Raw genomic sequence first — 26,845 nt, forward strand, 5'->3', positions numbered from 1 at the left:
GTGTCCCTCAAGACACATCTCTGTGTGAGAGACAATTCTCCGTGTGTGTTTGTTCCATGGCTTCTCACCTAATACAGTCAAGGCAATGCCAAGTGTTATGGAGGCTTGTTTGGTCTTAGGAAGTATCCTCAGACCACCAATTCAGATAATATTTTATAGGTCAATGAAAAGTTTTTAGATTGTAATGTTTGGTTACTATTTCCCGATTGGAATTAGGGTTGTGGAGGTGAAAGTCTCTCTCTAACGCATTACTGATTTCTTGAACTGTCCAGTCTGTCCTGGGGTTTCCTAGTAATAGGCCAAAGAAAACTTTATGTATATTCAAATACTCATCTTTCTTTATAATGTGCCATGTGTTAAACTGTATATAGTGAAAAGCTTACAGGGGTAGCCAAGTTAGTCTGTAACTGGAAAAACTTAGAAAAACAACAAATAGTCTAGCAGCACCTTAAAGACTATCAAAACATGTAGATGATGATATGAGCTTTCGTGGGCAAAACCCACTTCTTCAGATGACTGGAATATTAAAAATGACTTTTTGCATCTGAACTTTACACAGTGTTAGAATAATCTTGTGTGTAGGTTACTAATGTTTCCATTAGTGCTAGAAGTCAGTGGGATTGTTGGGCAGAGTATTTGGGACCATTGCTCTGTCTTCTAAACAGCAGTACACGTGCCAACAGGAATCTCTTGTTAATATCTCTTAAGAAATAGCCATTTGAGCTAGCTTACTGCAGAAGTGAGGATTTGATAAGAGATACGCATACAACTATCAAATGGAGTTAAAACCTCACAAGATGATAAATGAACTGATGTTTAATTTTGAATACTGAACTCTACAATTAACTCTCATAGATTTTGTTTGGGTAATGTTATCATTCACTTTCACTCAGTAGAAAACTCTTATTTTTCTTCTTGGGTGTATAGTACATTCTGCTCTTTAGGTTAGACGTTCTCATAGGGCAATCCTTGGGAATTCTAAAGGTAAATGATTTTTTCCCCCTCACTGTTGTAGATACCACTAATACATTTTGTCCTTCAAATAGGATTTGCCCAACAACATGATCCATCAGGTGCCCATTAAATCACTGCCGCAGGAGTGGCTTTGGTGTGAAACATGGTGTGATGATTCTTCAAAGAAGAGAGCAAAAACTATTGATCTGGTAAGGCCATGATGGCTCATAAGTAGATTAAATTGGTTTATATCTTAGCATGTTGTTATAAAGTAGAGATATTAGCATTTTCCTTTGGCAACTGGCCAAAGTAGAAATGACCTTTCACCAACACATACTGGTTGGCATCCCTGAGTCGTACACAACAGGGAGAAGGGCCTTTCCCCAGCTGAACTGAGTACTTGCCCTCTTTCTTCCCCCCTCCTTTCCGTAGACATGATAGGCCCTACTAAAATTAACCCAACAGGGTGGGGGATAGAGAAAAGTTTTCCTTTTTTGAGGTAGCCTGCCCTCCCAGACTAAAGAACCCCACCTCCCCTGAGCTGTCTGGGTATTTTTAAAAGGTGCCTGATACCCACCTCCTCCCACTTGGAGGCAAGTGATGGGAAGTTTAACTGTCAGAGGCTGCCTGAGACACTGACTATTTCTAGGCATTTTATAGATGATGATGTGGTCAAGGATGAGCTCCCAGCCTTTTAGGAGGCCCTATGGGTATGTGAGCACTAAAGTTACGCAAATGGACAGATTTTGAAATGAAACCACTAGGATAGAAGTCAGTCTGTCATGTGACTGATGAATTTCAGGAATTTTAAACAGAGGATTAATGGAACCTTGCTCCCCAGCCATAGTTTCCTGTATGTTGTGCGCCTGCGTAGTCACACAGCTGTTTTCTGAGCTCCACTCAGAAGTTCAAAGCTGACTGTGCAGGGGCAGGACGTCCTCTCACTGAACGAGCAGCTAAACAGAGCTAGCTGCCTGCTTGAAACTGAGCAGCTCCCAGAGCAGTTAAAGGGAGATAAGGAGAGAATGAGTGGTGGGGGAGGGGGAGGGAGTAAGTAATTAATTGGCTGAGGGGGAGTCAAAGGGGAGGGGAGTTTGGAGAGTCCTGTCTGCACTAGGAGAAGCAGAAATTCAGCACTCTCAAGCCTTCTGGGAAGGAGGAGATAAGGGGCTGACTGCATGGTGTAGGTGGGAGAAAGAAGGGGGTGGGTGAGTGCTGCAATCTGTCCAATGAGGTGGAGACGGGGCAGTTTGTTTGGGGTGTCTGACTCACTTGTTGCAGTCCTCTCTGGCTAGATTGGAGGGAGGAAAGCAGGCTGCATGTGGTGGGTGTGTGCGCACGCGTGCCAGGAAGACGTTTGCATGATTACATTTCACACAAAGTTTGCATAGGTGCCAATGGTTTAAGATAAGAAAGAAAAATATTCTTTCACCAGATTTTTTTTGGAGTGTGGCAGATATCTAAAACTCTGATCTTAATGATTTTTTTAAATCCCGTGTTACTAATTAATACCTTGTGTATTGTATTACATTAGGGCCAGATGTTTGCCATTTAGTAAAGTTCTGGCTCTTATGAGTCAGAAGTAGTGAGTACTAAGTGTGATGCTAGTTGTGTTGTAGGATGAAACCTTATCTGCAAGCTCTTTGAAACATGCATCTACAAACCCTGAGGTCATGTGTTAATTTGTTCTGGGGCTTCTACTCTTTGAGTTTTGGGAGGGGAGGGGTGTTTGTATCGGGGGTGCACATCCACACACTACCTCAGTATTGGTGTTTCACAGAACAAATGTTAACCTGCCCAAAAGAAAATTCAGCCCGCCCAGGGATAGAAAATGTTAGCGGGAACATTGCTGGGGAGGCCAGTGAGAAAGAGACCTCAAAGCAGAGGAAGTGATAGTTTGCATCATCATGGGTAAAGAGGTGGATTCTAGTGCTGTTTTGAGCATGCGAAGATGGCAGATGCTTGAATGACTGACCCCAGAAGATGGAGAGAGTAGTGCTTCCCAACCTCTCCAGGGTGTTGTGAGGCTATCAGATACTACGGTGATGAGGGCCATATATGTACATTACATAGATTATCCACATCCTTACTCACCAGCAGTTTTCTCTCTCTGCATTTTGCAAGCATTGCTTTACCCCTTCTTCCTGTATTGATTGTATAGCTAATTACAGGAATGGTTTTAGAATGAGTTGGGAATAGACTTTAAACCTGTACTCTCTCTGCCAATTATGAGACACGCTGCAGCAAGAAGGGTTTTCCTTTCAGTTAGTCATGGATGATAGTGAAATTATAACTACTCTCATCCAGTAGGACAGTGTTTCTTAAACTTTTTAAGACTAAGGAACACCAAACAATTTTTTTTTTTTTTTGAGGAACACCAAGGATTTTTTGTTGGGGGGGTGGGGAAGTCAGGGGAAAAAGGGTTGGGAGGGAAAGTTACTGAGGAAAAAAAGTCACCTGCCCCTTTAAGGGTGGCCATTTTGAATTCTGTTGTTCTCCATGGCACACCAGTGCACCACGGAACACAGTTTAAGAAATACTGCAGTAGGAAGTGTTTCCCATATTCAGGGTGTGTGTGTGTTTTTTGTTTTTGTTTTTTTTGTTTTTTTTAAGATAAGGTAAATCTGGGGCTTTAAATCTGGGGCTTTAAATCTGGGGCTTGAAAATACTCGAGTTACCACAGACCTGTCTTTTTAGCGTGTATGGAAAGACCATCTGTCTTAGTAAAGAATTCTGTTTCATTTGCAGTGTAATAATCCAATGACCAAAGAGCCCAAGCTGCAAGCAGCCGTGCGCATCGTCCCAGAGTGGCAGGACTACGATCAAGAAATCAAACAGCTATACAGTCATTTCCAGAAAGAGAAAGAATCAGGAACCATTGCGACAACAGACGGGATGAAACAGCAAAACAGAAAAGGTAAATTGTACAGTCTCCCATTTAGAAAAATGGCTTTTATTGAAACTAAGAGCTTGCTAAGAGTTTACATAATATGTAATGGCTTTTTAGTGAATTTCTTCGCAGCTGCTGGAAAATAATTCATGCTTGACCATTTTAATGCAAGTGTACTATGCCACTGTACGCTAGTGTCTTTATTTGGGTTTAGTGAAAGTCCATTGTAGATGACATAGGGAAAAGAAATTTACTGGTACATTCCTTAACATTCTGTTCATTTTTCAAGATGCAAATGCTTTAACAGAATCTAGACTAAACAAAATGCCTCACAGTTCTGTGAATTGAACAGAATGGGAATTTTTCAGACATTGAATATCATCCTTAATGTACTGGAGAACATTTGGCTGGACACAGACTTCAGTCTTCTGCTGCATAATCTCAATTAGTTTTCAGCACAAGGTGCACCTGCACCAATGCAGACAATGGAGTAAGTGCTTGTACGAGTGGCTCTAACCCATTTTGAACATTGTCAAGAAGGCCTTCATATCTCTTGATTTTAAGTAAATTGTTTGTGAAGCCTATCTCCAATACATGAGTGTAGTAGCTTTGGTTTGCATTCTGAATATTGGTAATATATAGCTTACCCAGTATGTTTCAAGTCACTCTTAGCACTTTTCAAATATTAGTTAAGAAATGTACAGGAGAGCAGACTTGCAATTTGGGCATCATTTTGACCACAAAAAGCAAGAGCATATATGAAGGGAATTGTGTGGCAGGGATTAGTTAACATGAGCACAGACCTGAAAGCTGGTGGGTGAAGGTTCTGAAATTTGGGCCTACCTCTCAATTTTTCAACAGTTGAAGAAAAATGTCATTTAATACAAAGGTCAGAGGATTACTGTGTACAGGCTGTCCAGTTTTACACATGACTCATGCCCAACCCATCAATTGATTTTCATTCTGTTTCTTTTTATTTCTACAGATCTAGGAGTACACGTGGAATTATGATCCATGGGAAAAATGAAGTTAGACTGTTCCATAGACAATTTTTATATCAAATACTAGTTTTTTTTCCAGTATGTCTGCAAAACTGCTGAATAATTGAATGGGATGATGATGTTTGTGTTTTTATCACTTGCCTTTGGGTTGATTTCTGCATATGAAATAGGGTCAGAGTTACTGTTTTTTGCATCTATGGAGGAGATGAAAGTGCTTACAGGGGAGTGTAGAATTTCAGTAACAGACGTTCAAAGTACATTGAAAAGCAGCAGGTCTGTTCATCTAGCTGTTGCCACATACAACCAGTGTTGGCCATGATTCTATTAGCCACAGGTATCTTACCCAAGAGCACATGGAAAATGCATACTCAGCGAGTGGTGGGACAGCGATAGCATGAGTCCTTACCTCAGGCGAGTGTTTTGAGTTGGAGCTAGTTTTTTCAGGATACATGAAGCTGGGAATCATACCTTGAACTGGTCTAATGTTATGGTTTTCAGATGGTCCATCTTCTACAAGGCTCTGTTCATTATGCCACTGATACAGAATAGCAGTTTTCATTATTTAAATTAAGACATAGCATCTGTTTCCTCATTTTTGAAGAGTTGGCAAAGAGACCCACATCAGATAAAAGCAAACATCCACTTTCAGCTGCAATGATACTGAGGTTAATATTTTGCAACTGATAGAAAAATCAGGATTTTTTTTTCTGACTTTTCTTTTCCCCCTAAATTTATTTAATTAAAAGTGCCCTTTTTCTCCCTTCACACTCTTCAGAGTTTTTAAAAAAATCTTTAGGGCATTAATAATGCTGTGGTTCATTGTTTCATGAATGTTTTTGCTGTTTATGAAAATCTGTGGAAGTTTTTGATCATGTAAATTTAATTTTTCTTCAAACACAAGATGTTACATCAATAAAACCTTGGAGTTCTTAGGTTTTTGTGTCAGTTCTCACATTCACCCCTCTCTTTCTTTTGATCTTCTCGGTCTTCCTTTCTGGGGAGCTCAGTAATGGGTTCCTTCTGTGTACACATGTTTTAGGTGCTTTGCTGCAATAGGTTTAATTCAGGTGCAGAGAACAGAAAACCTCTTTCTCTGAGTAACTACGGATTCGTGTCCTTAGTTTCTTCAACTGTAAATTTTTCAATAAACTTCTTGGAGGTATTAATTTTAAAACAAACCATGGCAGTAGTTCTGCCACTTGAGTACACTTATAAAGTCAGTTACTATCTGCTCAGGTTCAGTGTGTAAATTTTTCCACTAATGTGACTGGGAAATATATTATCAAAACAGAATTTCCTTTGAGACAGTTGGAAAGATGAGCTGAGAAATTTGGTTTGTGATCAGATAGCACTGTATGTCCAGAACACACAGCTCCTGGAGAGCTGGGAATTCAGGCCCTTCAGTCAAGGGGAAGAAAAGTCTCCTTATTTTATATTCCAACAGCTTTGAAAGAGCTAGGTCTTTGTTTTCAAACCGTATGCCTAGGTGGCTGCCAAGAGGGCACAGAATGCCAGGTGTGCATTTAGCTGGCCCTTTGTGAATGAGCGCAGGTGCAGCAATGGGCTGTGCTTTTTCTTTTTCAGAAACAGGCCCCAAGCATTGTGGCCAAGATGATGAGTTTCTGCATTAGTCTTAGTTTAGTTTTGAGTGTTTTCTTTTTAAAGGTGGATGTTGTGTGTTGCTGGTTGTGCTGTAAGCCTACTTTGCATGTCACTATTTGAGGTAGGTAATTCTCTGAAATCCACTTCTAGGTAGAAATTGGCTCAAATAACCCTAAATTTGTGTATAGAACTATTGTACTGTTGTGTGCACCTGTTTTGTAACTGAAGGGACACGTATTTTTGGCGGGAAGAGGTTTTTAGTTTCGCTTGCTTTTAGGGCAAAAGCAGATGCCTTTTATTTCATTACCACCTTTGAAGGCAAGATCCCTTTTGCAAATAAAATGGAGCCATTGCAGCTTGAGTGATGGTATGAGTATCAGTTCAGGAAGTACAGAGCAGTATGCATCTGCCACTGATGCATTTTAAACACCATCTCATGCATGCTGGCCATACTCCAGCCAGCACACTATCGCCTTTAGAACTAGGGAAGTTGCTTATAGCATTCTTCTGAGTGCTGGACAGAGGGGAAATGGCTGCCTGTGCAGATGGAAACAGGGCACAGCAGAATTTGGCCCCAATGGCTGTTGCATTGTGCAAGTGGGGTTGAATTTTACAAGCATTTGCTATGAAAGATACCTACATGAACAGACACAGAAAATAAGGACTCCCTTGAACCTTTTGTATTCCAGTACTTCAAGGGCATTTTTAAAATATTAAAACACTCCCTGCCTGCCCCTGATACTAATTGATACAATGTGTGTTGCCTATCTGGCAGATGGTTATTGCACAGGCATTTTTTAGCAGCTCTTCGATCCCCAGCATGGCAGCTTAGCAGTAGGGAAAGTCTTTTGTGACCAAAGTCATGTTCAGCCAGTGAGTGGGACAGGGTTTCATCAACCAGGAATTCATTAAACTGATGTTCAGCTCAATTCTGTCACGTCACGGTAACATAGTGTATGTATCTTCTATCCAGCAGCTCTTAATGCACCATTCAGACATTGTTGGAGCTGTAATAATGAAGGATGGAAAATGAGATGGAGTTTCAACTCATTCCAGTGTAAATTTAATCTAGTTTTATACATTATAAAGTTTTTCCCATAAAAAGATCAAAAGCCTAAGTAAAATAGGTGCTAATAGGAACCCTCAGCAACTTAAAATGAATGTTCTTTCACAGGGTTCTGAACAGCATGCCAACACGTGTGCTGAGTTCTGATTTTTTGCTTGTAAAAGTATTTATATACAACATTTAATACAAAATCTAGTGTCCTGCTTCTTGAAAGGATTGCCCAGTTTCACCTACTGAAATATCAGGTCACTGAGTGTATTCAGACTGATGCAACAGCAGTAATACTTGATGAAGTACATATGTGGGGAGTGAGACAGTTGAAAAGTCTGTTTAAAAAGGAATCCATCCAAGCTTCCAAGGAGGCAATAGGGAGTAGCACACATTTGTGCAGCATGGACATATGTCCATGCTGCACAAATTCTGTGAATGGATTTGGGGTAAATGATACAGGGTAGAGACTAGAGGGTAAAGGAAGCACAGTCCATGTAGTCCAGGAAATACTTTGATCTGCGTGTAGGCGCTGGCAGTGGAGCTTGTTCACTGTCAAGCTGGCTATTTATTTTTGAATGATTCACTCTTCAATTACAGGTTTGGTTGTCCAATGTTTTTCAGGGTGAGTACCTGAGGAGGAGCGTGATTAGAAGACCCAACACCCCCCCTCCCCAAATTCTTGAAATATTTGTAGCTAATGGGGTGTGAAATGTAAAATTGCTATATAAATCAACTTGTTCTTTAACTTGGAAAGCTATTAAATTAGCCAGAGAGAGTTTTACATTCCTCCTGCTTAATAAAGATTTTCTTCTTCCCTTCAGCTGTCTCTTTTCCTCTGAATCTGTCCAAGAATAAACACATCACTCACCTGGATAGGGAAGCAAGTCATAATTAGGTATGATCTAATTGAGAAACTACTTGTAAATGAGAAATTCTGCAATTCTTTTGCAGTACAGTTTGAGTTCTGTACTTATTTTGATTCATCACAAAACATGAAGTGTGTGTACCAAACCACTCCAGTTGTACTTAGACTATTGCCCTGCCTGTCTCCAGGACTGTAGTTGTGGCAGGTGAGAGAGTATTCACTTTCTCTCCGGACTACCAATAACACTATCCTCTGAGGGGACTGGTTTTTTTTGTTCGTTCCTCTCCCTCCTCCTGAAAAAAATCTTCTCAAAGGTTCTCTGGATGAAGCTTTCTTGCCTTCTGAACTCCTACAGTAGAATCTTAATTTTATTTAAGTAGAGCTATTTCTGACCGGAGCGGCTGGGGTCTGTACTGAAAAGTGACATCAGTTATGCAGGGATAATAGATGTTGCTAAAATGCAGTTGAAATGGATTTACAGTGTCTAATTCTGGGTCCCCATGCTGCTCGAGCATGAAAAAGTCATGGTGTGGCACTGTTCCAAATATTTGAACTAAAGCAAGCCTTTCAAACGATTGCAATGTTTGTTTCTATGACCCTCGCCCTATGCCCATCCATCAATAGGTTTCCTCTAAAGGAAGCTTTGACTATGCTCCTATTCCAAAATAAAACAGAAGTGGTGAAAAAGTGGAAAGTAAATTCTTAACCAGCTTTTACACACAGTCACTGGAGGTGGAAGGGGAGCCATCGACAAAGGGAAGACTTCAGCTAGGATTTTGTGGAACCTTAGTACCTTTTCTAATCTTTTTCCAAATTAGATTTCCTGTAACCTTGTTCAATACCACCAAGCAGAGTAAAGATGCTGATACTTATTGATAGGTCTGTAGAAGTCTTATATTTCACAAACGGAGATAGCAAAGACTCATATATTATGAATACAAAATAAGAGCTGTTCCACACACAGTTTTCTCCTTTCTCTAACATTTGTCTCTTATATCAGATCTCCCTGTTCTTTGTGTTCATTAATAGGACTACTGAAGTACATATTTGTATAGAAGACTATTGCTATGTGAGTCACTCATTTAATTTTCATATTGAGTAGTGAGAAATATTTGTTAATTTTATGGTCTTCTAAATTCTAATGATTATTACATCCTTTGCACCCAGGCCTAAGCATTTGAAGTCATAGTAATGAAAGAGTCTCACTTTACAGATTTTTGTATCTATTTAGTTGCTTAAAGTTAGACACCTATTGAAGTAGTCTGACTTTTCCCCTGGAAGATACTAAGTATCTGCAGCTGTCTAAGTCCTAAAGCACTCAACTTTGAACAACTCAGCCATTTATTTAGGTGCCTACAAACAGATTTGGAAGACCAACTTTAGGCACCCCTGTTTGAAACTTAAGGCCATATAATATATGCATCATGCTTGATTGTACATACAGACTGTATGGACAAGATCAGCACACAGAGCTCTTAATATAAAGACACTAAGCATTCAGAATTTATTGTGAAAGGTAATTGCCAGGCGGACCTTGATTCCAAATCACATCTATATAATTTTGAAAAGGGCACTTGTCACTTTATATAAAAATGTAAAGTTCTTTTAATGAAACAATAGCGCAGTTGTGTGGCACCTAGAGGGGTGGGAGTAACTCTGAATGCATTCAGTGCCACAACATCCCCTGGAGGGTCAGACAGGCTCAAAAGGAATTTCCAGCAAGGCCTCCAGCTCCCATCAATAATCTGAGACAACCCTTCCATTAGAGGGTTTTTTGCTACTTTGAATTAATATGACTGTCAAAATTAATCATATGCAGGGAAACAGTGAAAGGTGTAATGGCATCAACTAGTAGAAATAGAACTAGCAGAAGCTTGTTAGGGGCATAAGGCAACATGCCAAGTTTATTGTGAAGACAGAAGTCATTTACTGTCCCTAGCTATTAAAACTGTCCACTACACATTTCTACAAATGGAATGTAATTACCAGCCTCAGTTGCTCATGCTATTCCATTGGCCAGGTGTTTTAGACAGGAGGCGGGCAGCTGGGTTGTCTGTGCGCACTGATGTTCCCATAAGATGTCTGGAGAACTGAAAGACCCAAGTCTATAGTTTTACGCCCATCTTTAGTCTATAAATCTTGTCCTGTCCCACTGCCCCGGAGCACTGTCTGATCATGAGTCATCAGTTAACTGCAGATGGGACTTTGATCTTTTCTTGAGAGGGCTTTTTTGTCTCTTGGTGGGTTCTTTTTGCAGGGCTCACTCACACTGTTCTTCAGCTGTCAAGGTGGTGCTGGCAGCTGGTTACCCAGACTGGCAGACTTCAGGGACTCATCACTTTACACACATTCACACTCACTTCTATTAGACTTGTTGCTTGATACATTACTGGCAAGCACCAGCAGAACCTATGCAGAGAGGTCTTAATGGATACAAAATTTGTTTATGCATCGGTATCTGAGCCATAGATAGCCATATCCATGGATACAGATATTCTGTGGATAGCTGCAGATTTGCGGGGCTCTACCTATGCAGAATATATAAGTAGGGTTGTCGATTTAATGACAGATTGCCTAAGGACTGAGTTTAACAGTAGAATACCAATTGAAATTTAATATTTGGGATGGTTTCCTGCATCTTCAAATATGTTGTAATGGACCTCAATATAATACAAATTGTACTATGCTCAACTTTATATAATTTTTATTACAAATATCTGCAATATAAAAGTGATAGAAATAGTATTTGTTTACAAGTGCTGCAGTGCAATCTACACACAGTTTACAACTGTAGATCTATTGGTTACGTAACTGCACTCCAAAACAGAACACTATGAAACTTTAGAGTCTCCCAAATCCACTCAGGCTTCTTGTTCAACCAAGAGGAACAAGTTTGTTTACATTTACAGCTGCTAACGCTGCCTGGCTCTTCCAGTGTCACCTGCAAGTGAGAATAGGCTTTCGCATAGCACTTCTGTAGCTAGCACTGCAAGGTATTTACATGCCAGATTGCTAACTTTCCACCTTCACAAAACTGAGCACCCGTATCCTGTCCCTCCTCTGAGGCCCTGCACCTGCCCCAGCCTTTCTCTGTGGCCCTACTCCCTCCAGCCCCCTCCCTCTGTCACTGGCTCAGGGCATTGGGGTATGGGCTCCTGCTGGGTGCAGACACAGATGTGGAGCCAAAATTGAGTTCAGATGGGGTGAGGCCTTCAGGTGGGGATGATGGGTTTGGGGTGCAGGAGTGGACTCCGGGCTGGTGGATTGAAGCTGAGGGGTTCAGAGTATGGGAGGGGACTCCAGGCTGAGGCAGGGGTTTGGGGTCACAGGAGACACCTTGCTCTCTGGGGCTATGTCTACACTATGGGGCTTTATCTGGAAAAGGTAAACACATTGCAAGAGGTTTTTCTGAAATTTGGCCCGTCTACACTGGGCCAAATTTCGGGAAAAAAAACCCTCTTTCGGAAGAGCCCTTCTTCCTCCTGGGAGGAGGAAGACAGGGCTTCTGAAAGAGCACATCTGCTCTTCTGCAAGAAAAAGCGGAAGAGCAGACGCGTTCCTTGGACACACACAGAAAAGCCCCGTAGTCTAGAACATAGCCTGGGGCACCCCACCATACTATCCTGCTGGGACATACTCTCTGGTCTTCCCCAGCCAAGGCACAGAGCTGGGGTACCCACCCCCCAAAGACTGCAGTGCTAAGGCGCAGTGCTCAGAAAACCAACCCCCAAATGGGATCAAAAAACCCCAAATCCACCTTTTTCTGTACAAGACTTTTACATAATGAAAGCTCAGTCAGACAAGCCACCTTTAAAGAAGAATGTGCAGACGGGGCTTGATAGTAAACCAAAATGTTTACGTGAAAAGAGACGGTCTCAAGTAAGTCACCGAATTAATATGTAAAGAAAACACATGGCTAGCAGGGATGTGAACAGGTAACCAGTTAACTTGACTGGGTGATGCTTACCAGGTACTAGTTAACCAGTGCCCAGGAACAGTACCTTCATCTGCGGAGCTGGCCGGCCCACAAACATGGGGAACTGGAGTGGACCTCTCTGCAATCCTGCTTAATCAGTTGACCACTTAAACCTAAGGATTAACTGGTTAACTCGTTAAGCGGAATTTTATATCCATAATAGCTAGTTCTAATATAGTAAAACTTATTGCAAACTTACCCTAATAACTCTTCTTATTTCAGGCAAGTCTTCACGTCAAGGATAATTTTTTTTACTCTTGCGTGGGTCCCCAACTCTCTTTTTAGGGGTGTCACACCACCAGCAACAAAGGGACTGCTAGTTTCCCATTCCTTAAATAGATGTTTCTTTTGTGGCAATCTTTTGTTCTATATCCACCTTTCCATGGAAAATTATCTGGCCAAGCTGATAGCCCAGTACAAGGTAGTATGGTCATGTCTTCCTGCTTAGACCTAAAGGACAAACAAAACTGTTTACAAGTGGTTAAGTTAATCACTCAGTCCTTAAGGCTTCAGGTACACCATTAATGGCTCTCATTAGCGTATAAACAGTCTTCATACCTCATATTTCTAATTTTACATGTAAGACTGGTACATGCACCAAAATAAGATATACAGATGCAGCAGAATGCAACATTAAAACTGATAGGTTACATGATAGGTTACATTTGTCCAAACAATCTTTGATATGTATATTTATATTCATAAGCCACTTGCATAAAGCATGGGGTGAGGGAATCAGTCACACATTGGTCTGCACAGCGTTGGTTCATCGAGCAGAGCCCATTATCAGCACAGATGCATGCCCTCTGGAATGGTGGTTGAAGAATGAAGGGACATATGAATCTTTAGCACATCTGGCATGTAAATATCTTGCAACATGGGCTGCAAAAGTGCCATCTGAATGACTTTGTTGTAAATAAGAAGCAGGCAACATTATCTCCTGAACATGTAAACAAACTTGTTTGAGCAATTGGCTGAACAAGAAGTAGAACTGAGTGGACTTGTAAGCCGTGAAGTGTTTGAGCATACTTATGTGCAAAAATAACTGTCCATTTGTAAGTTCAACGTTCATGATAAAGAGATTGCACTGCAGTATTTTATTAAGTGAACTGAAAAATATTTTTACAAGGCAAATATTTATAATATATCGTGAGCAGCATGGTCTTTGAATGCTAGTGTTGTACTTGAAATCAATATATTTGTGCATGTGAAAAACAGCCACAAATATTTAAATTGTATTCTATTATTATTTGAGTGTGATTGATTGATACATTTTTAATCGTGATAAATCATGATTTTTTTTAATCACTCAACAGCCCTATAAGTATATAGAATAGACACAGCAGCTGAACCCCCACTCATCAGTTTGTAAGATTGGTGCTGTAGGCCTGACCAGGTAAGTCAGAGTGGCACAACCAAGCCAGACTTCACACTTGATTCCTCTCTTTAGCCCTTGAATTTAGAAAGGCTGCTTAGCGCTTTTAACATTTCAAACCCCAGAACTCTATGTTGCTCATTCTGGCCTGAATTCTTGCTCAGGAAAGACTGATTTCATACTTATGTGGCAGTGCCTAACCTCTCTAGAGTGATGTGCATTTACAGATGCTGTAGGATGGGTAGAAAGGATGCAACCCAGGACCTCTGGATCTGAAAGCGTGAATTAGAGCTCGCAGGCTGTACAGACTTAATCCCCCTTCTGTGGTCCAGCCGCTAGGCATGGACAGAGAGCAACACCGGTAACCCAAGGTTACCCAAGAACCAGTCTCTCAACATTTAGCACTGCACATGGTAGTCAACAGTTAAAGGACAAAGGATGACTGATTGTTTAATTTTTCCATTTCTGTTTTAGGTAACAGCTACAGTGTAACTGTACCAGTGTCCACATGCCCAGCCCAGGGGAAAAGTCCCTCTTCTAGTAGCATTTGTTTTGCCCTCATGTTTGCAGCCACATAGCCGTATTTACCCAATCACAAGTATTGCAGGCAGATTATGCACTCCATCTGGTTTTGTTTTTGCTGACTTCAAGATATTTAAAGTCCCCCTTTGCCCCCCTTCTGTCTGCTGCATGGGTGCCAGCTGCTCATTGACAAATTCCTCTAAATTATCCAGATTCCAATCAGGACACTCAAGCAAAATTGTTTCTGACTACTGGGGTTTATTGTTGACTGGACTTTATTAGGATCATTGCTCAGGCATATTGCTCTGTGCTTTGAACACAGTGAAGTTGTTCCCTATTAACCTAACTTTGGGGGTGTGGGGAAATAAATGAAAAATATTTCGTCTGTGTAAGAGCCAGTAATAAAGAATCTCAAACATATTTTATTAACTGCAGCACAGCCATCTCACTTGGGGGTAGCCTCAAAGGCAAAACGTAACCAAACAGGCTTCCAGAAAATCAGCATGAGCACAGAGATGGTTGGCATCTTTTGAAACCAGTGCACAATCTTCCTCGTTCATTATCCAGTGCTTTCAGTACAACTCTTCAATTTAAAAAACAAACAAACACTTTTGGCTGAAACTAGTGTGGGTGCAATACTAGGTGCTCAGTCAACAAAGCGTCCAGTAAGTGACCATTACTGGCAACAGGACATCACTTGGGAGGAGAATAGATTTAAAAAAAAACCCACACTTGTTCAAGCAGACATGATTTGCCTGGCCATCATGATCAGGGCAGAACGGTCTTTACACTAGTGTGCCTAGGTGCCCACCTGTCTATTCAAATGCAGTTTTTGAAATATTATGTCCCATATTTTCAAAGATTCGTAAATTTTAAGGTCAGAAGAAACCATTAGAGCAGGGGACTACGACTTTTTTAAGCACGAGATCACTTTTTACATTTAAGTGCAATCCAAGATCTACCTCAAACTCTTGCCCTGCCTCCTTTACACCCCTTCTCTGAGGCCCCACCCCTGCTCACTCCAGCCTCCCCCTCTCCCACATCCTCCCTCACTTTCCCCAGGCTGGGGCAGCAGGTTGGGGTGCAGGCTCTGGTCTTGGATTAAGGGATTTGGCGTGTGAGAGGGGTTCTGAGCTGAGCTTGAGGCAGGCAGTTGGGGGACCGGAGAGGGTTCTAGGTGTGGGCTTTGGGAGGGTGTTTGGATGCAGGGGTTCTCGGGGCTAGGGCAGGGACTAGGGGTTCATGACTGGGGTAGGGGTTCAGGATGTGGGCTCCAGCTGGGCACTGCTTACCTCAGGTGGCTCCTGGGTGGGGGTGCAGTGGGACTAAGGCAGGCTCACCCCTGCCCTGGCCTTGCAACACTCCCAAAAGCAGCCAGCAAACTCCATCCCAAGTTCTGTTGTGCCCCCACTGTGCCCTGTGGAGATAGGATATAGAGGCTGTTCTGAGAGAGACGGATGGCAGAACAAGGAGCAATGGTCTCAACTTGCTGTGGGGGAGGTCTAGATTGGATATTAAGAAAAACTATTTCACTAGGAGGGTGGTGAAGCACTGGAAGGCATTCCTTAGGGAGGGAGAACAGCTATCTTCTTTGGAACCTCCCTTCAGGGAGTTGCAGGCTGCTATCAAATCCCCCCTCACTCTTCTCTTCTGCAGACTAAAAAAGCCCAAATCGTAGGTCATGTGCTCTAGCCCTCATATCATTTGGTTACCCTCCGCTGGACCCTCTCCAATGCATCTACAGCCTTTCTATAGTGGGAGGAGGGGGGCCAGAATTGGACTCAGTACTCGACATGTGGCCTCATCAGTGCCAAATAAAGGGGAATAATCACTGCTCTAGATCTGCTGGAAATGCTCCTCCTGAGGCACCCTAATATGCCATTAGCCTGCTTGGCGACAAGGGCACACTGTTGACTCATATCCAGCTTCTCATCCACTGGAATCCCCAGAGCCTTTTCTGCTGAACTGCTACTTAGCCAGTTGGTCCCCAGCCTGTAACAGTACTTGCAGGGTGCCCATCACCATTTTATGAGCACTAAATTCTCTTCAACAATTTTAAAAAAATCAAATAAGACCATGCATCTTTGTCCTTTTAAGCTTAAGAGGCGATGCAGGCAATGGTTTCCATCAACACTTTGTTGAGAAATTGCCTAGTTTCCATCTCACACAGGTCCTGATCCTGAGCTCTAGCAGCTCTGACAAGGAAACAGCTTTCCAAGTGGTGTAGGGGTTTTTGCAGCCATGGAACCAAATTAAACATGGCTGAATTAAAATTAACTCAATACATTAAAATTACCCCCCCAAAAAGGCAAAGGCTGGGATTTTCTACCTGAAACAACTTACTCACATTTAGATCAGCTAAACATTTGAGCTAGAAGGTGCTGTGGTTCTAAGCTAGCCACATAACCACTGACCTGCTTGCTCATCCCTGCCACAGGCATTGTTTTACTAGGTTTTCTCACCTCTAGATGGCGCGCTTGCCCTGTTGAAAGTTGTAGATGCTTGCTGCTTAGCTTCCTTTTGCATTAATCCCCAGCAACGTTTAAACTCAGAAATGCATTTGCTCCATGTGGTCTGATGTGATATTCAGCTTAAAAAAAAAAAGGAAAAAAAACCCCCACAATTAAAAAAGGCAACTAGAACGTAGCAAATCAGCCTAGAATTAGAAGAGCATTCTCAGCCCTAGAGCTGTACCACTGGGGCTGCATGCATGCTGAACATATGCAGCTAAGTATCACTTCAATCAAAGTTCACGGCACCCTATAGATCTGCTGTTAAATATTAAAGAAAGATTAAAGGCAAATCAATTAGGTTTAAAGTAGCTGCCCAGAGAGTTCTTATTTCTGCTCTCAGGCAGAGAGGGGGCAAATATCAGATCTATATAAAATCATTGCAGCATTTATTAATCAGTGGTCTTAGACCCCATTCTAGTCTCTCTCACTGGTCTCCATTCTCAGTCCAGAGTTATTCCATTGACTTCAGTGGGGAAACTGAATACATCTTAGTGTAACAGCAGGATTTGGCCCTTTTTTACCAAAATAGACCAATTTTGTGCAATGTACTTAACTATTGGACTAGAGCTCAGGAATTGCTATACCAGAAGTGCTCCTTGCTTGCTACCCTGTGTCTGACATATGTCTACACTGCCCACGATACAGCAAGGCTGTGATTTGGGCAGTGTAGTCACACACTATAACCAGGGCGGGCTCTCCCAGTGATTAAAAAAACAAACAAACCCCACCCTGAACAAGGGATAGCAGGTTTTATGGAGCATGGGTCCCAATGATAAAGCACTATCTATGATGGTGCTTTTCAGCACTAAAATTTTTGTGGTTCAGGGGGATACTTTTTAGCATCCCAGAACAACTAATGTTTTAGCACTGAGGTATAGACACGGCCCTACGTGTGACAAGCTCTTTTGGAGAAAGATGCAAGAGACAATGTAGAAGACAAATTTAGAGGACAAGAAGAACCAGTCCGAAGGATATTTCTTCCTGATCTCTGCCAGTGAAAGACAAACCCTTAACCATAAGTTTGACATCCCTTCTATTTCCAGGATAAAGCTGCCATCTAAGCAGTAATTCTTATGCTCTGTGCTTTCCATTTGGTGAAGCACAATTGTTTGGTTAATATTCACTGAAACAGGCTCCTAAAAAGTGTTTCTTTGAACAACTCACATTTATTTCAATGACTAATTCTGTTCACTTATTTGGAGGAAGCTTTTGCTTTCTTCTTTGTTTGGCCAATACCCAAAAGTTTCATTAAATACCCCCCTCCTCCAACACAGCTTGATTGGGGGTTGATTTTTTTTTAAATCTAGTCCTGATTTATATTACTGCAGCATGTCTACTGAGCTTTCTTGAGTCAAAATGATGCGCTCTCTTTGCCTTCAGAGGCTCTCTTACAATGTGTCTTTAAGTGTCTTTCAGCTTAGTTCCATGCTTGGATCCACTAGGGAGAAAAAAGCCACAGCAATAAGGAATTTGTAAAGGGGAATACATTAAGCTAAGATGCTATCTTTCCCTTCCCCTCATCTCTGAAGTTCTCGCCCTGCCTGCTTTCACTCTGTATTTGCAGGAGAGCTGATGCATGAGCAGCCCTCTGCCAGCTCATATCTATGGAATAATAAATGCCCCTGATCACTTTGTGTTGCTGATCAAAGCAAGAACTGTGTTCTAAAAGCGGAAAAGTGATTTAAAACCAGCTTCAGCCCCATCAAGCACAAGCTGAATATTACAATCTTTGTGTGTGTTTTTTTAAAGCTGTCTCAGCAAACCACAGGTATTTCAGGGACGTGGGGGATGGAGAAGGAGATATCAGACAGCTTCTCTTCACATTTTCAAAGTCTCATTGCAGAAGGGTCTGACCTTGCAACCACTTAAAAGCTGTCCGACGTGTTCATTCACTCGTTCATTTATTTTAAGGTTGTAAAGTTTAATGCCCATGCAGCAAAAAACTCGACAGGGCTGCTCTCTTGCAGGTGTGCCAAATCAGAATGGCACATTAACCAAAACAGTGGCCCTGTGAACATGATCCCATGGAACTCAGCGTCACGACTGTAACGATGACCCAGGTTTTAAAACAGTCTGTTTGGTGGGTGTCAGATGTACTTAGGGGGTTGGCCAGGGGTGATGGCTTTTCATCCTGACGTCCTGAGACCTTCACCACCATATTCAGCTCAACTCAATATAAAAGTCTCTTTCTTCTTTCTAAGCATCTCAGCCTTGCCTACGCAGGAGTAATGTAGCAGAAAAAAAATCCCCACTAGTGCCCAGCCCCTGGCAGATACAAGAATCCATCAGGTTCTGGTGCAACCACTGGTGCTGACGATGCCGTAATGACCATCCTGGAAGCCACTAGGAGCAGCAGACAAGTGAGGTGACCTAGAGATGACAGAACAAGGCAAGACCCGGTGGAAGGGAGCCAGTCACTCACTCAGGCCCAGCCTAGATGAAGGGGACAAGGTCTACCTGTATAAGGAAGCCTCACCCACTGTAGCGAGCATCTTGAGAAATGCCCTACTCATACCCAATGTAGTGCTTCCAGGTGCCTACCCTCGCTCACATCCTATCTCCATGCAGACTCCTTTTGGAGGTCACAGGAAGGAGGATGTGAAAGAGCTAGATCTCTCAGCAGCAGTCCTTCTCTGTAGGTAGCTTTTGGGGTATATTTCCTTTCATCACTGTTGTCTAACAAAATACGTAATGCTTCCCCCACGTCTCCCTGGAAGCATCAAAATCTTAGAGCATGCAGGTTCCATAAAATGAAATTACGAGTGTGGTTCCCCCTCCCCCCATTGCAGAGGATTATGGGTTTTGTGTAAGAAATATCCTAACCCTAAGCGGAAGCAGGAGGGGAGGACGCTGCAAAAATACAGTCCAGTGCTTGGTACAGACAGTTGCTGCTGGGGCCCTATAAGGTTGCTCTAAAGGCACAGACTACACACTAAGTGAGGACATAATATACAGTAAAACTCCAATTGTCTGGCATCCAGTGGTCCGGCACTCCTGATGGCCCAGCACCAACTGGAACCCGGAAGTGCTCCAGCCAGCCAGACAATTGGAGCTGCTCTGCCCCCGGCTTCCCCAAGTCCGCCGCTGGTCAGTTTCAGCAGCAGTGGACTTGGGGAAGCCGGGGGCAGAGCAGCTGGGGTGCTGCCAGGTTGGTCCGGCAGCGCCGCCCTCTCCCATGCTGCGCAGTTCCCCGCCGACCTCCCCCAACCGCTCCCTGACCTCTCATAGCCCCCCCTTCCGGTACTCCGCCATATCCAATAATCTGGCACTCCCTGGGTCCTAAAGGTGCCGTATTATCGGAAGTTTACTGTATGTCTGAAGAAAACCTGTTAAATGCATCGACATAAACACAGTCATGGTATTTCTAACTGAGTGAACCAAATGAACCCCTAACTAGTTACAGATTCATGGTCCCATCTGCAATGTGGCAGGAGTACAAGAGTCAGGCCGCAGGTTGTTGATTTCTATAGTAATTACAAGCATCAATTCTGTTCACAAAAGAACAAGATTCCAGGCACTCACTTTTCTGGCAAAAGTCAGAGAGCAAACAGCAAAAGTCACTATAGATGCGGCAGCTGGGGAGAACCAAAGCCAAGTTCTCAAACATTTCCCTTTCCTTTCCTTTTTTTTTCCTCCCCTAACAGCACCACACTGACACAAACACAAACTGGAATCTTTTACAGAATTCCAACCTGGACATCAGGGATATGGATTTCAGACAGATGTGCATCCACACTCCACTCTTGGGTTCTTAGTTTTGCACATGGGTGGCAGGTAAAAGCCCAGCTGAGGAAGGCAAGCCCTAGCCCCGCCCCTTCTGCCCAAGGCCCCACCCCTGGAGCCAAGCCCTACCCACCGACAGCCTGATCCTTCTTGGCCATGTGTGGAGCTGGGGCTGCCATGCCATGGCCCCAGCCTTAGGCGGTTGGGTGTGGAGGCAGATTTGGGAATATTCCCTTGCCTACATTACTGACCGCCCATGGTTTTGCAAATCAAAACCCGATTCCGCATCAATCACAGAGGGGCCAGGAACAGAGCCCAGTTTCCACAACTTTCCTTCAACACACATTCTGGGATTTGGGATAATATAATATGGATCTCTAACCTACGGCAGGTGGTTTTACAAACAAACAATCCCGTTTCATCACCTTTCCTCTTAAGTAAGAGTTTGTATCTAAAATCATAAATATGAATCCAATCTACAAAACTAGTCTGTTGTATAGTCTCAATCTATTCCATTACATGAAAATGATCAGCAAATAAATAAAGCCTTGTTCAAATCAGTAGTTATTTCGATCTGATAATAGATATCTCTACAGCAGAATGGAAAGGACAGGGAAAAATTAACGCACCATCTAATTACAGGACACAGTTCAGAACCCTCTGCAACTAATCAAGTGGTTGGCTGCAGAGTGACCAAATAAGTGGGGGAAGGGGAGAAATCCTTGAACTAGGAAGGGGGAAAGCAAAGAAAAACACTATAGTTTGAACAAAATAAGCATGGGGGATACATTCATTATTTTGACTCTTTGTTTATGTCCTTTCATAATTCACTTGTGGCTCTGATTTACTGGGTCACTGGTGAATTACAAAGTCATTAATAACTCATGGAAATGAATAATGTACCTGCAGTCAGCCCCGTAGTATTCTGTATCTGTGTCTGTCTGTCTGTCTGCATGCGGTGTTTTGTATTTATTACAAGTATGGCATTTGTGAATGGTAACAGACCAATGCATACAACATCTAATAACATTTTTGGAAATTAATACAGTTTTGCCACTCAGCATTTCTGGAAAAGTGCCAAATATGAAAGGTAGTCAATAACCAATTTAGATTCACACTACTCCCATTTAATATGGAACAAAGGAGGTAGAATCTCTCTGCTGGAAATTCCATAAAGAATACATTATCTGTAACTATAACAACCAGTCACTGGATGACCAAGTAAGTTCAACTGAAGAAGATTTATCTAAAGGTTTAAAAAAAAGTCAATTTTCCCCTCCCCTTACCAATACCTCTGCAAGAAGCAACTTGACCATGCAAGCCTTATTCAGGTGAGTAGACCCCACTGATTGACATGATATTCACATATGGACTGTTCCTAGCATGAAGAGTATGCACCACTGGGCTTTTATATTCTTCAATCTGAAGCAATATAGCACATTTCTATCTGTGAAGCTTATTGTTGCACTCTTGGAAATGGCTTGCCATGGTGTGGATTTACAGCTTATAGGGATTTGTATAGCTGAGATCTTAATTCGGTTTGTGAAATAATTTTTATTAGGGACGTATGAGAAGTAAAGAAGTTGTCCCACCTTGATTAAATTTTTCTGGCCTGAGCAGTTAGTTACAGCCTTGTAAAATTACCATGTGGTTGTTACTGGGAAATTAACCACGCAACCCCAATATGCCAAAGTCAAATCATGAACTACACTCAGTCATTAAAGTCATGAATAAGTCATTTAGAACAGTTTCCTGCACATTCTTAGTACTCATTAAAATATATTCTTATCCTGAATATTTTCTGAGCATTCACTATCTATTGGCTAAGCACCTTTAAATACACAACAGCTAAATATAAGGATATTCCAGACCCACATCATCCTTCTGCAACATAATGCAACAAGCTCCTACAGTACGTGTCAAATTGTGAGCTAATTAACAAAGAATGCAGCAAATGATAAAGATTAAGCACAGTGTTGTTAGCAAACTTTGAACTAAAAAAGGATTATGACAATCTGCTGTCAGTGCATATGCCACTTTGCACTGAGTCCAACTTTCAATAGCTACAGTTAAGAATTCAGGTGCAAAAGAGAGCATCTTAGGCTACATCTAGACTGCAAGAGGAATGGCAATGAAGACCGTCAAAAATGCAAATGAAGCACGAATTTACAAATCTTGCGCTTCATTTGCATAATTGCATCCAGGCACTTTTTCGGAAAAAAACAACCCACCGCAGTCTAGATGGGGTTCTTTTAAAAAAAAACAAACCTCTTTTTCGAAAGAACCTGTAAACCTTATTTTTTCAGGATTAAGGGTTCTTTTGAAAAAGGGGTGTTTTTTTTCAAAAGAACCCTGTCTAGACTGCATTTTTCCTGAAAAACCCTTTTTCAAAAAAGCGCTCAGACACGATAATGCAAATGAAGTGCAAGATTTCTAAATTCATGCTTCATTTGCATTTTCGATGTCCTTCATTTGCATTGCTCTTTCAAGAGAGGATTGCAGTCTAGACGTAGCCTTAAAGAGGATTTTGGGGTCAACAAAGTTCAACAAAGGAACAATTTGTGATTGAGCTAAATGTTTTACACCAAAACACAGATGAGCTACAGGGACAGACATTGCTACAGGCATCAGTTTTCAAGGAACAGGTCCAAAAGAAGTCTTGGTTTGCATGATTTCCTTTATTATTAAAAAAATCTGTCATAAAAAGATGGAGTGTAGTTTAAGCAAGAGCTTCAAAGTAATATTCCAAACCTATCAACTGAAGATCTTGAAAAGTTTATGGAGGGGATGGTATAAGTCTGGCTACAATGGCATGTAAGCAAGTATCTCCAATGGAAAGTGATGGGACACTAGATGGGCAAGTTTTTCCGTACTAGAGATTTCTTCCCCAGGTATGTGGCTGGTGGATCTTGCCCACATACCCAGGGTCTAACAGATCACCATATTTTGGGTTTGGAAGGATTTTCCCCCTGGGCTACATTGGCAGAAACTTGGAGCGTGGAGGTTGCCTTCCTCTGCAGCATGAGGCAAAGGTCACTTGCAGTAAATTGTGGATTCTCTAACTTGAAGCTTTTAAATCATGATTTGAGAACCCCAGTAACTCAGCCAAAAGTTATGGTCTGTTGCAGGAGTGGGTGAGTGAATGAGTTTCTGTGACCTGCAATGTGCAGGAGACTAGATGATCATGATGGCCCCTTCTCACTTTAAAGTCCAGGAGTTTATCAGATGAAGAATGAAAACACAACAAAGATCCAATGCACTGCTTTTTAGCCCAGTGTACAGGCCTCCTGCCATCTCTCTGCATGGAGAAATGTCACCATAAAACTAAACAACGCTCAAGAAAACAAGTCCTTGAGAAATTTCACTTTCTTTATTTGTGGATTATGTTATAAAAGTGCCATCTGATACTGAGACCATATTGCCATGCTATCAAGGGAGCTGACAGCCTCGCTGGGCCAGGTGGGAGAGGGGTCCTGGCTCTGCACTCCTGGAATGTGTGGGGCCTCAGGCAGAAGGGGCAGGGTTCGGGCAGCAGCAGCAGTGCAGGGAGCCCTAGACTCCTTTGAATTGCCAGGCCCCAGCGCAGTTGCCTCTCTTGCTCCCCCATTGTTGGGTCTGCATAATATAGTACAATAAATGATATATATACCCATAGTGCCACAGGTGCGCATGACACTTCATAGATGAATAAAAATGACAGAGCCATGCAATAAAGAGCACACAATCTAAATGCCAAAGCTTAACAAGTGATGACAACTGACACTGGGTTAATGGGGTCATGAGAAAGAGGTGTAAGTGCTGAGTACTCTGGCCCCAACACATCAAAGCCCTTAAAATACAGTTAACAGTAAGTACATGAGTCAACTTAATGATGTCATCTCCTCCTCCTCATCGCACTTTACTTCCATCTTGTGGTGCTAGTAGTACCCATAGGCTGTGTCTAGACTGGCCGGTTTTTCCGGAAAATCAGCCGCTTTTCTGGAAAAACTTGCCAGCTGTCTACACTGGCCGCTTGAATTTCCAAAAAAAGCACTGACTTCCTACTGTAAGAAATCAGTGCTTCTTGCGGAAATACTATTCTGCTCCCGTTCAGGCAAAAGTCCCTTTTGCACAAAGCTTTTGCACAAAAGGGCCAGTGTAGACAGCTCAGATTTGTTTTCCGCAACAAAGCCCCGATCACAAAAATGGCGATTGGGGCTTTTTTGCGGAAAAGCGCGTCTAGATGGGCACGGACGCTTTTCCGCAAAAAGTGCTTTTGCGGAAAAGCATCCATGCCAATCTAGATGCTCTGTTCCGAAAATGCTTTTAACTGAAAACTTTTCCGTTAAAAGCATTTCCAGAAAATCATGCCAATCTAGACGCAGCCACAATGTTCTAGACATTTCCCCAATATCAGAAGTGACCTTACCTTCGATCATTTACAATCTGAAACATTGGACATTTATTTACTAATCAATACACAGGGAGATAAATTAAACAGCTCAGATAAACTCCCCTGAATACAATAGGTGGACTTCCAGCATGTCACCTTAATACTGTCTTGTCATTACTATTTAACTAAGGCACAAATAATAAATCAGAGGCCATATACCTGAAGACTTGAACCAGTGCCCACTGAGATCAGTGGGAACTGGCTCAAACCCCAGAAACCTTTGTCATTGGTGGCGATGGGACTGAGAATCTTTGGCAACAAAAGCAGAACCCCTGGCATTAGAGGTAAAGGAGCAGTTCCCTTTGCTGCTGAGAGTCTTTGGCATAATCCCATCTACATGAACCAGCCACTGAAGACGTCTTATACTGGCCGCTTGAATTTCCAAAAAAATGCTATGATCATCACCGAAAGGAGTGAGATTTGGCTTGAGAGGTGGGGAGATGCCTACAAGAGATCTCATCTTCAAAAAGCCCACATTGTGAAAAAGTTTAAGAACCACTGATGGGAATTATACCCCCATTGGGCTGAAGTTCTGTCTGCTGACTCTTAGAATTCTACAAAATCTGATCATCACATTTTCATCTGTATTCCCTCTGTTGGGCAAATTTCTTTAATAGGTTATACTCTGTATATATATGTAAAATAAACAAAACAAAATGGAATCTGTGACATGTGACCTTGGGAATCCAAAACACTGACACAGAATTAGTTCAAACTAGCTGAAACTGGATTTTCCCGCCTTTGGGCACCAAACATTCCATTTGTATTCCCGCCAGAACTCTGAAGGTTCCGTTACCTCAGACTTGGAATAGTCCAACTTATCCCGGGTCAGTATCTATAAAAGGCTCAGCCCCACATATATGGTGGTGCTGTCCGTCTGAGGCAGCCTGTGGGCATCCCGGGTCTCAATGTGATTTCTGTCATACTAATAAGAGAAAAATCTAGTCTAACTCACCACCTCAGAGCTCCTCCTTTGACAGCTTCCCACTATCCCAATAGATGTGGTCCTGAGCTTCACCAGTGCACACAATTCAGCACCCAGACAGAGTAGGAAAAATCTGTTTCTGTTATAGGGTTTCTGATGCAGGGAGAGATTTCTGGTCCTGGGCTGACAAAACTATTGCTGCTCATTTAGGTGGTTTTATGATGTCAACCAGAGCAATCTCACAGTGGTGCAGCTGCCTTGGGACAGCTGTCTCGCTGTACATTTGCTAGTATCGATATGGCCTTTGTGTCCAGATAAATGTAGTTGACACACGCAGCCTCTTTAGTAAAATGGCACCCAGCTAAAAGGGGAACCCAAAGAGGGATCTTAACTTTCCCAAAGCTGTAATCTTACATAATCTATCAAGAGGAACATTTCTAAATGGGCTACAGAGAAAGTGAAAAAATACAACAACCCTATCCTGGCACACCCTACACATTAAAGGCTCTGTTCTGCCTCACTGTGTGGCATCTTATTATGTGGTATATACAATTATGGGCCCACTGGGACACTTAGTGTTAGCTATACAGCCAGGCAAAGTTAGTATTAGTTCCTGTATTTCACACTGTTATAGGGTTGTATGGTCGGCTGAGATGAGACCCATACTACAGTTACACCAAAGTCTGTGGGTACACAGTCAGCCATAAAGCAGCAAGCTATTAAGATGCTGAAGACACCCTTTTTTTTCCCTTTTCAACAAAGCTGCTTTTTTCCCTTTCAGACTGAAGGGCAAGGGGAAGTCATGCATGCAAACATCTAGCAGCTAACGACATCATTCTGTGGCAGCTCTGTCATGGATTGGCCATTTTTATGTATGAGATGTCATGCTGGGAAGGATTTGGACATCTTTACTGGGTCCCTTTGAAATAGAAAAACAAAGAATATTCATTACCAATTGAAACCCCTTCTTGATTTTTTTACCCCTTGCTCCTATCATTTTCTGGCAACAG

General features: G+C 42.2%; 1 protein-coding gene across 4 annotated transcripts in view; it reads left to right on the forward strand.

Moving 5' to 3' along the window:
- The window catches only part of UGGT1 (UDP-glucose glycoprotein glucosyltransferase 1), an 88,333-nt gene extending 82,556 nt beyond the window's left edge, over window positions 1-5,777 (forward strand). For all 4 annotated transcript variants that reach the window (XM_075938346.1, XM_075938348.1, XM_075938349.1 and 1 more), the window contains 3 exons: window positions 1,047-1,163; window positions 3,703-3,871; window positions 4,830-5,777. In XM_075938346.1, coding sequence (XP_075794461.1) covers window positions 1,047-1,163; window positions 3,703-3,871; window positions 4,830-4,855 — 312 coding nt within the window. In that variant the 3' untranslated portion in view covers window positions 4,856-5,777. The remainder of the gene's footprint in view (window positions 1-1,046; window positions 1,164-3,702; window positions 3,872-4,829) is intronic.
- The last annotated feature ends 21,068 nt before the right edge of the window (window positions 5,778-26,845 follow it).

This window comes from Pelodiscus sinensis, chromosome 10, assembly GCF_049634645.1.
Source record: "Pelodiscus sinensis isolate JC-2024 chromosome 10, ASM4963464v1, whole genome shotgun sequence".
In the NCBI taxonomy this organism is placed as follows: domain Eukaryota; kingdom Metazoa; phylum Chordata; order Testudines; family Trionychidae; genus Pelodiscus; species Pelodiscus sinensis.